General features: G+C 47.2%; 1 protein-coding gene across 1 annotated transcript in view; it reads right to left on the reverse strand.

Annotated features, from left to right (window-relative positions):
• Positions 1–9963: 9963 nt before the first annotated feature.
• The window catches only part of PHOX2B (paired like homeobox 2B), a 2005-nt gene continuing 1154 nt past the window's right edge, over positions 9964–10814 (reverse strand). The window contains exons 2-3 of the mRNA XM_074821379.1: positions 10616–10803; positions 9964–10419 (exon numbers count right to left, since the gene is read on the reverse strand). Of these exons, the coding sequence (XP_074677480.1) occupies positions 9964–10419; positions 10616–10803 (644 nt within the window). The remainder of the gene's footprint in view (positions 10420–10615; positions 10804–10814) is intronic.

Below are 10814 nucleotides of genomic sequence, written 5' to 3' on the forward strand. Positions count from 1 at the left end.
GTAGTTATTAGGGAGGGGCATAAATTGTGTTTCTAGTGCATCTGCCCCCGAGAAAAATTCAGTACACCTCATGTCTCAGCTTTTACCACTGTGCAGAAAAATTTGGGAGGCACGACTCCGCCTCGATAACAGGATACACCCAGCTGAAATCTGTGTTCTTTTCTGCCTGAAACTGTCACGCTTGAGGGAGCCTACGTCTGTGTGACCCTCTGATATCCTCTTCAGAAAACACATCCCCCATGGCTAATTTATCACTGGTGAGAAAAGGAGACCACAGAATGCTCTGGGAAATGCAGAAGAAATACACAGATGAGGTTTTTGAGCCTGCACTTACAGGCTATGGAGAGATTTCAGTTCTCACCACTCTCAGTGGGATCGCAGCCCTCTTGACACGTATAGCAGCATGTCTTCCCTTCCCCTCTCGGTGCCTAAGGACCAAGAAAGGAGAGTCTTTAAGGGTCTCTTACCTGTTCTGCCCACAACAGGTATAGTTTTGCTGGGGACTTTTTGGAAATTAATCTATCTGATCCAGCTCTCTTCACTGTTACCCCAACTGAATATATGTAAGAGAGCCTTTCTTCTCTCACTGCGTTTCAGCTTCAATATAAAACTGTCTTCCAAGCTACGGTTTTATTCTTAGAAGTCGTATGCTGAGTGGATCCCTCTGAAACCAGTATTAGCTGAAATTTCTCAATAGCTTTAGGTCCAGAAAAACCTCTTGTTCGTGTATGTCACAAGGCTCTTCACGCTGTGCTAGGACTAATTTCATTTCAGAGCACCATTGTGGCTTTGGTTTGGTTGGTCTTTAATCCTCATATACTGGCAGCACTGGGGTGTATTGCCATTTTGGGGTATTTACCCCCAGACCTTAACAGATTTTTCGTCTTCTTTAAAATTATATATTAAGGTGATTTAACCACTACAGCTGTTTTCATTCTTTTATGGGAGTGGCAAGGTCAACACAGAGCTCCTCTTGTCTTTCTGTAACTCTGCTCAAGAAGACTCTTCAACTGTACCAACAGTTTTCATGTAGAAAAGCCTGAGAGTGAAAGAGCAGTGACCTCAGCACTGGCAGGGAATTAACTCTGTAATCTAATAGGGTTTCTTTTTCCATTTCTAAATAATGGGATTCTATTAGACCAAACCGTAGTCTCATCTTAATGATAATTTATTGGATAGCATATCTGAATTTTGCCTTTTATAAATCATTGAGAATTACAATACACAGTTATATAATTGAATCTTCTCTTGTACCATTAATATTATTCATTGTTTAGAGAAACCCCTTCTTGTTCAGAACTCACATGTAACTCAGTTTAGAAATTACAGGAAGTTTAACATGCCTATTTTTAAGTGATTAATTTTTTACATTTTTATTACTTTTAAATATTTTGTGAAAATTTTAAAAAAGTAAAATACTTTAAAAGTATTTTAAGCTTGTGAAGTTTTGTACAAACGATTCTGCACAATTTTGAAGACAAGTCTGGCCTTAAATTTATGCATATATCCCAAAATCTCAAAATAAATAAGTTCTGTTTTATTATATTTGAAAGGAAATAATTAAGAATAATTAATTTCCACACTGACATTTAAATGTATTATTGGTATTCACCAGTGGAAGTATTGATCAATGAAAGAAATCAGTAGTAATAGGAAAAATTAATTACTTTTGCAGATGTATTTGACTTCAGCTGTAGAATGTACTTTGGCTAGGATTGAAGCCGACCCCGTGAATATAACAGGGACTATTAGCCACCAAAAAAAGACAATCAAGAAATGTAAATGAGGGAAATTTGGGAGGCCACGCCTTCATTTCCTATTAGAATATAGGAACATAGTGAGTGATGTACAGCCTAAAATTTATGATCTACAATTTGTAAACCTATTGCTGGAATTGATCAGTAGCAGGTGACTTAGAAGAAAACACAAGAAATCTTTTGGGGAGGAAAATATTTGTTAAAGGTCTCATATTTAATAAGCAGAGATTGGCCTAGACCCTGAAATGGGTGGGTTTATATCCAAAATTTTTCAGAGTATTTTATTAATCCAGACTATACTAGATGGATATTCTTATTTAAGAGCTTGGGTCTTTGCAGAATTTAACTAAAATCTTGACCTCAGCAAAATCTTGTGTCAATGAGTCCCAGTTTGATTATCTAGGGATTAGAAGTATCTCTCTTTCCCAGTTCTAAAGTTGCTAAGGCAGGAATCAAATAATCACACTGTTTTGTGTTAGCCCACTATTTTTTTTATCTCCTAGCCAATGTTAGGAGAGAGCTTGAGTGATGTGGTCACTGAAAGGTGAGATTAAGTGGGTAAAAAACCAAAAGTGCCTAATTCTATTTCTCCAGTCTCATCAGTACTTTAGTATTCATAACTATAGTACAGCACACCCTCTTGTTAATACAAATAATTTCTTGACATGTCTTGAATGATGTGCACCCTCGATCATTCTTACCCCCCTTCTGTGAATGCCACCAGATTTGATAGTGAATCAGCCCAGAAATATTGCTACATTTCCAGTGGGAATTGAATTTGACAGGACTGAAGGTCTTAGAAGTCCCTCTAGGGCATCCTCTTTTTCTGCGGCAGGACAAAACCACCCACGCCATGTTTATCTAACTTTTCATCTCCATAGAGATATTCCTAGTGATAATTCAATCTGTGTGTTTAAAGCATCACTGTTCTAAAATAGGCAGTCATATAATGTGTTACAAGTGCATGCAGTAGCAGTAGATACAGTTTTAACCACCACTCTTTCTTCCAAATGTAAGAAGACTTTGTTATTAAAAATGAAGAGACACTTGGTTTGTAAAGGAAGTGTATAACTTCGGAATTAAAGTGAGAGAGGCTTCCTCAGATGTTTACATCCAAATGCGGTGGCGTTCTGTTTACAGTATCACCTATGGAGAGTCCTGAGGTGCTTATTTTCTGAGCTCATCCCTTTTGGTAACTTTTTAAAGATAATACAGCAAGAGTTTTTTGGTAGCAGTTTCTAGAAACAGTTTGATATTGTGAAATCAATACAGGGCCAAGCAGCTTTTGAGTTTTTCTGGCAGCACTGCTCTGAGGAGATTATTTTGAACTACTATGTCAGACTCTTTAGGTTAAAAAAAAAAAAAAAGTAAGAATAACCTGCAGCTTGTGACAGCCTGTGGAATATTTCTGTGTAACTGTACATCGCATTAAACTCCACTAACACCATGATGATAAACTTCAATGAGAATTGAAGCTTCCACTTTGTAGCAACTCCGCTATCTCTTACCTTGCTCCTCTGTACAGTCTGCAAAACTGAAGCAAAGCAACCAAGGACTCACTGAAGCTGAATTGTCTTCTACTTGCCTTGGTTCTCTGGAAGAGAGTCCTACAAGCCCAAGGAGGCCACAGCGGTGGAAAGCTGCACAGAGCATCGCAGCTCAAAAGAAGGAAGACAGGCCAATGCTGAGCCAAATCCGGCATCTTCATGGTTAAGCGGAGGGGAAAGGTTATTCCTGGCTCTACTTGGAAATGAGCACCAGAAATAACCGCTAGGTGCTGCCGCTGGCTCTCTGTGGCTCAGGTCCCTTGTCATCACAGGGAGGGAGCAGGCTGGGGAAGCATCGGCAGCAGCTGCAGCTGGACGGACCCCCTGGTTCCTGGCATGACTTAGGATGGGTGAGCCCCCTCCCTTTGCTCTTCAAAGCATAATTGGGTTTTTAACAGCCCTGAGAGCACAGGTGTTTATGGCTACATGGCTACAGGGACTGCTGCAGGCACTCTCTGAAGGAAGTGGATTGGCTTTTCAAGGCGATAAGTGGCCACAGCTCCAGCTAGGAGCTCTGGGTGCCCCATGACTCTGAAACAAGCAACCCAAGCTTTCCCAAATATTGCATCCATACAGGAGAACCAGTTCTCTTAGACACAGGTTTCACAGTCTCCAGTTACTTCTCTTCACTAACCAAATAACCACAGCTACTCAGGAACTTTGTGCTTTGTTCCCTGGATAGATTTTCTCCTTAGCAGAAATTAATATATTGATTCATTTTCTATAAACATATTCCTGTGAAATGATACTGAAGTTAGTGCTTCTGAAGACCCCATACATACATTAAATCTGTTGGTAGAGGCCTTAATGCTGTTAGATTTCAGACTCTTCGAAAGGCATAGCTTCTCTCACACTTCCCAAGATTGCTTTGAAATTTTATCTAATAATCTTGATAGACTTTATACATTATTCTTCTGAGATGTTTGAAACAGCAAGAGACGTTGCTGGCATTCCCTTACTGCCTCTCTTTTGGAAAGGAATGGGAAGAAGTACTGCCTCAGCCTGCAACAATAATGTGAAATAATACTTTTCAAGTGCAAATACTTTAATTTCCTTTTGATATGATAATCATGACAAGGACCAGCCCAAAAGGTGATTTCCTCTCTCTAAAGGAAATTTCCCACCTAGGAAGTGGCACCATGAGCTTCATTTTCACAGCTAAAGTTTCTTGAACTCTTTCTTTATGAATTCCCCACAAATTGAGAAGATAGGTTTCCTCTCAAATCATTCCTTGGCCTACTTGATCACCTCTTGTGTGAAGTACAAGGTGCAAAGTTGTTTTTCTAAGATGGAGCCATATTTTAGAATCACCCTGGATGAAGCCACCGGTTTATTTCGTAACAGTTGTAAAGGACCAAATGAAACTAGTGACAGAAGCAGAAGGCTTCATCTCCCATTGTAATATGTCCTTTCTAGTGCTGCTCTGCGTCACAGATGATGAGGGTAATCTATAGATTAATATTTGACTCTTAAAGATTCATGTTAAACATGCAGCAAAAAATTACAGACAGGTACTAGTTTAGTAGGTGTCTAAGAATTAATGGTGAGCTTAATTTGAAGAGACCCCAGATTTTGCCTTCAGAAAGAGCTCATGCTTCAGACCACAGCACTAAGCTGCTGGCCTCAACTGGTACATACTCCTGCTAGGTACATCTATTTGTACTTTCAACAGTGTCAAAAAAAAAGGTGAGAGGAAAACAGGATTTTAAAAAATATTGAGAATGGCCCTGCAGAGAAGTATTTTGGGGGTATTGGTGGATGGAAAACTGCCTATAAGCCAGCAATGTGCGCTTGCAGCCCAGAAAGTCGGCCTTATCCTGGGCTGCATCAAGAGAAGTGTGGCCAGCAGGTCATGGGAGGTGATCCTCCCCCTCTACACCACTCCTGTGACACCCCACCCAGAGCACTGCATCCAGCTCTGGGGCTCCCAGCATAAGGACATGGACCCACTCGAACGGGTCCAGAGGAGGTCACGAAGATGATCAGGGGGCTGGAGCACCTCCCTTGTGAGGACAGGCTGAGAGAGTTGGGGTTGTTCAGCCTGGAGAAGAGAAGGCTCTGGGGAGACCTTATAGCAGCCTTCCAGTACTTAAAGGGGGCTACAGGAAAGATGCAGAGGGACTCTTTATCAGGGAGTGAAGTGATAGGATGAGGGGTAATTGTTTTAAAGTGAAAGAGGGTAGATTTAGATGAGATGCAAGGAAGAAATTCTTTACTGTAAGGGTGGTGAGACACTGGAACAGGTTGCCCAGAGAAGTTGTGGCTGCCCCCTCCCTGGAAGTGTTCAAGGCCAGGTTGGACGGGGCTTTGAGCAACCTGGGCTAGTGGAAGGTGTCCCTGCCCATGGCAGGGAGGTTGGAACTAGATGATTTTTAAGGTCCCTTCCAACCCAAACCATTCTATGATTCTATGATTCTAATGGACCACAAGCACTTTTCATGACACCTCCTTTCCCACTGGTTGATAATAGTTTTGTAACCTTATTAAGTAAGTGCAGATATGTAAAGATCAAACTCTTTAGACACACTTGCTTCTTAGTGTAAAGGACTGCTTTTATTAATTGTAGTTTTTCTATTTGCTAGCTACATATTCTTTACCAGCAAAATTAATGTTTGCATTGTCATGCATTCATCCCTCTGAGAGATGCATACTGCAGTCAGGAATTGCTTTTACTGTTCATGTATTGGAGAGAAGAAAGTGAGAATGAGTTCAAGAGCTGCCCCAGAGCCAAATCTGGCATTAAACATCAATTCCAAGTCTGGGCATTTAAAAGAGCAGACAATGAAACACTCAAGTTGCTACAAACACACAATGTGAATTTACCTTTGAACTCTTCAGGATACAACATGTATTCATATTGAATTTGAGTTGGGTAGTAAAACAAATTATTCTTTACTTCAACAACATGAGAAGTAAACCCAACAAAAATAACAAATCTTACCCTCGTGTCTTTACCGGAGTATCCTTTGATTTGTTAGGTCCTTCTGCCCAGATCTCCTTGCCTCGTGAACCCCCGAGCATCTCTCGGTGTAATGGATCAAATGGCCTATTTGGCTTTCGCTGGTACCACTGGTAAGCAGCCATTTGGCATCTTCTTCCTTCCTGAGCTCCTGCTGGGTACCCATGGCCCTCCTCTAGCTTCTGTGCTTATAAAGGTCAGCAACAATCCTGTAGATTACTTATTTTAATTAATACTCCTTTTCAAATTCCTGCCTTTGCAGAGACGCCAGAGAAATAAACCTCATGTATTTTCAAATCATCCATTTCTACCTGACCAAGCAGCCACTGATGTTTATGAATTGACCCTTCCAACTGGTCTGCCACAGGCATACTGGTCCTTATAAACAGTGGTGCCCTATGGCTCAGGTTCCCCTTGGTTCGTTGTGCTGGAGGGGCAACCAGAACATAGAAAGAAGCAGCTTGGGAAAGGATTTATGGGTCAGATGGAATAAGTGATGGAACAGAAGTTTCCAAAAAGAACTAATGAGAAGCTTAGATACATAAGTGCAAAATTGTGATCAGAAATAGGTGATCTTAACTCTGTATGAACCAATAGTGAGAGAGACAGAGCAGTGTTTGGTACTGGCCTGGTATCCCTTTTCCAAAGCATCTTCAGAAACAGAAGAGAGTGGTTCCAGCTCTGGGGAAGATTTGAAAAGTTTAAGCCTTGTGTTTGAGCCCTAGGGAGTGTGGGAGTTGTAAAGGTTGCAACTTATTTAGTTGACAGATCAAGATGCAAATCAGTTTACAGTGTAGTAAAATTAAAAGAGAGGAAAGGTCTAGCAGACATGTAGCTAGATCCACTGCTTGGAAGCTGAAGGTATCATATTAGAAATAAACCCCAAGTTTTAGCAGACAAAGTAGTGAACTTGGCGGAAAAATACCCAAAGAAGTAACGTGTCGTCATCTCTTAATGTTTTCAAATCACAAGTACATGGCATGAAATGGAAGCTGATGCACTTCGCACAGCAAGGCCTGACCAGGAGAGATATCTTTAAATCACCCTTGGCTGACTGGTTGGTTTACTGATAATACAGGTCTCGCCTTCTCTAAGAGCTCAGGGATCAGTTCAGCCATGGTAAAGCAGATAGACTCAGCACTGCGGCTTCTCCAGCTGGGAACTCTTCCATGTAGATCGGTATTAGCAGAACTGCACTGCAGTCCACAACTGGGTGATTCCTAGAAACAGTCTATTTACTTTTAACAAAGATTTTCTTAGATCATGAAATGACTTGGAAGAAAAAGTAAAATGACAAAAGCCACCCACATTATAACAAAACATATATTCAAGAAATTGATACAGGCTTTTTTTCCTCCGGAAAATAAACTGCGTGTTTTATTGTAGCATTTTAAAACTGATTATTGAGGTATTTTTATTAGTGAAACAGCACTCGTCCCATTTTTCCTGGCACCCTCTCCCCAGCACCCCAACCGTGCGAGGAACGCTCTTGCCATATTTGCTTCTCAGTCAAATCCCCAAACAGTCTTTTTTTTTTTTTTCCCCCAACTGATTCTGCCAGAGTCAGAGAGAGTTCATCGTCCTGCAGCTCACCCGCAAGTGCCCTGGCTGCAGGGGCAGCCCCGGGGCGCCCCGGCACTTCTCGGGGGCGGGGTGCGCCCCTGCCCGAGGGGTTCTGGTGGAGCTGGATGCCGGCTCGTCTTGGCGAGGCCGGGTTTCTGCTGCCACCCCGTGCCCTGCGGGGGTCTGACATGCCCACCCCGCTGCCCGCTGCCCCCGGGGCAGGGCCGGGCGAGCCGCGGGGGAGCCGTCGGGGCCGCGCCGCCGGGGCTCCGGGAGCGGCGGCGGCAGCGGCGGGGCTGGGCGCTGCCTCAGCCTCCGCTGCCTCCCGCTGCCAGACGGTAAAAGCTAAGCGGGTCCCAGGTGTGAGGCCGCTGGACAACTCCTGGCCCGGGTGGCAACAGAGCCATGGCCGCGCTAGTCCCCGCGGACGGCTCCTCTCCCTGCGCTCGGTATAAGCAGAGGGTTTAAGCAGAAGAACCGCTTGCGAAAAGCTGCAGACCTGGGGGGCAAATGTTACCTTCCACGGCTGGTATCGCGGCTGGCGAAAGCTCTCAGGCGGCCTGCAGGATGCTTCATCCGCTGACAGGCCAGACCTGTACTTTATGCTTTTTTTTTTTTTTTTTTTTTCTTTTAACGGGTATCGCTTAATCTCGGCCATCTCCAATTTTCGAGGTAGCGGCAAAAGGTCAGATCTGACGCCTCTTCCGCCCCCCCGCCCCCCCCCCCCCCCCCATCAGCCTGTTTGCAAATAATTAATAACGGCACAATTAGGCAGTAATGATGGGACCCGCAGTTATGGTCTTCCTGATGGTAACGCAGATTAAAAATAATGCTGCCGAGCCCATCTCCTTTTGATGACTCAGTCCAGATTCTGCGATGTGCACCTTCAATCTTTGTCAGAAAAAACCCCGAGCCCTCCCTCCAGATAAAGCCCTGACAAGAAATCAGAAGAGCTACGGTGCTATATTTGCTTTTGGTTTTTATTATCAACAATCAATTAATGGTACACTCTTGGAAAACTATATGCACATGTAGAAATATTTCCCCTTTTAAATAGAAGCATTCATTTTAACCACATATAAATAAATCTGAAAACCCTGACTGAACATAATTTATGACGATTATGCTCACAAACATATTCCAACAGGTAAGGAAAAAAAAATAAATGAGACGACATGCAACCGATAACAAAAATATATATCATTGCCTGAACCTGGTCTTTCTAAACGCAAAGGGAACCGAACCCGTGAGAACCTTATTTCTCCATAAAGACACGCCATAGAGACTACGAGAAGGGAAAACATTATTTATACGGTCAACTAGACAAGTCTGTACTGATATTAACACTATACAGTTGAGTCACAGAACACAGTTGTAGAAAGACACGGAAAAAGAGAAAGCATACCTGTCAACATTCAACTAAGAGCTATAGTTTGTGCCTTTTAAAATAAAATTAGAAAACCCTAACGGAGATGCCTAAAAACTGCGTGAATCGTGTAATCATAATAAGTAATAATAATTAATAATTAATAATAAATACAAGCCGTCCGCCGTGAGGGGCGCGGGCCCTGCAGGGGCCGGATCCGCGGTGCGGAGGCGGCGGTGGCCGCCGGGCCGGGGCCGAGCCCGGCGGGGTGCCGGCGGCGGCGACAACGGAGAGACCCGAGCCCCGACCGAGGGACAGTGACACCGGACGGCAGAGTGAGGAACGCCCCCGGGCGCGGGGCCGGGGGGCGGCGGGAGGGTGGCGGGGCGGGGGGGGGGTGGAGAAGACACTTCGTCGCTCGGGCCGACCGTGGAAAGGAGCTTAAAAAAAAGCCCCAGAGGCGGGCAGGGCGCCCTCCCCCGCCGCCGGGCCGCCCGCCGGCACAGTCTCCGCGGCCCGCCGCCGCCTCCGCGCCCGCGCAGCGCCCCCCGCGCGACCGCGGCCCCCTCCCTCCCCGGCCCCGGCGGAGGCGCTGCGGGGCCCGGCCCCGCCGCCGGGCTGGGGGCGAGGGGAGCCGGGCGCGGCCCCCCGGGGGGGCGCGGGGTCCCTGCCCCGCGGAGCCCGGCGCAGCCCGGGCCCCTGGTCATCGCTGTGGGCGGGCGGCGGGTACTAACGAGCGGGAGGGGCCGCCGCCGCCGCCGCCGCCGCCGCTCAGAACATGCCGCTCTTGACGAGGCTGCCTTTGGTGCCGCCGGGCCGCTGCAGCGAGGAGAGGACGCTGGCGAAGGGGCCGCCTAACGAGTCGGGGATGGAGGTGATGGGCCCGGGCCCCGGCGCCCAGCCCTGCCCCGGCCCTGCCGCCGCCAGCCCGCCGGGCCCCGCCGCTCCCTTGCCCGGCTCCCCCCCCGGCCCGCCGGGCCCCGCCGCTCCCTGCCCGGCGGCGGGGCTGGGGCCGCCGCCGCCGCCGCCGCCGCAGCTGGGCGCGGGGTTGGGGTTGGGGCCGGGGCCGCCGGTGCTGTCGGGGTCGGTGCTCTTGGCTTCCTTGCTCTCGTCGTCGCGGGAGGCGTCGGACTTCTTGCCGGCCGCCCCGTTCTTGGCGGCCGCTGCCGCCGCCGCCGCCGCCCGCTCCTGCTTGCGGAACTTGGCGCGGCGGTTCTGGAACCAGACCTGGGGGGGGGGGGGGGAGCGGGAGCAGGGGTAGGGCAGCGCGGCGGTACCCCTGCCGCCGCCTCCCGCCGAGCGAACCCGCGGCCCGGCCCCCGCCACCGTCCCGGAGCCTGTGCCCGCTGGAGCGGTGCGTTCCCCCGGCGCGGTCCCTCCGCCACCGCCGCCCCCCTCCCCATCACCCGCACCCCGCACATACCTGCACTCTCGCCTCGGTGAGGTCTATTTTGAGCGCCAGCTCCTCCCGGGTGTATATATCGGGGTAATGAGTCTCTGCAAACACCCGCTCCAGTTCCTTGAGCTGGGCGCTGGTGAACGTGGTTCTGATCCGCCTCTGTTTCCTCTTCTCGTTTAAACCCCCGTGGTCGGTGAAGAGTTTGTAAGGAACTGAAGAAGGA

Source organism: Strix aluco, chromosome 4 (assembly GCF_031877795.1).
Source record: "Strix aluco isolate bStrAlu1 chromosome 4, bStrAlu1.hap1, whole genome shotgun sequence".
Classification (NCBI taxonomy): Eukaryota; Metazoa; Chordata; class Aves; order Strigiformes; family Strigidae; genus Strix; species Strix aluco.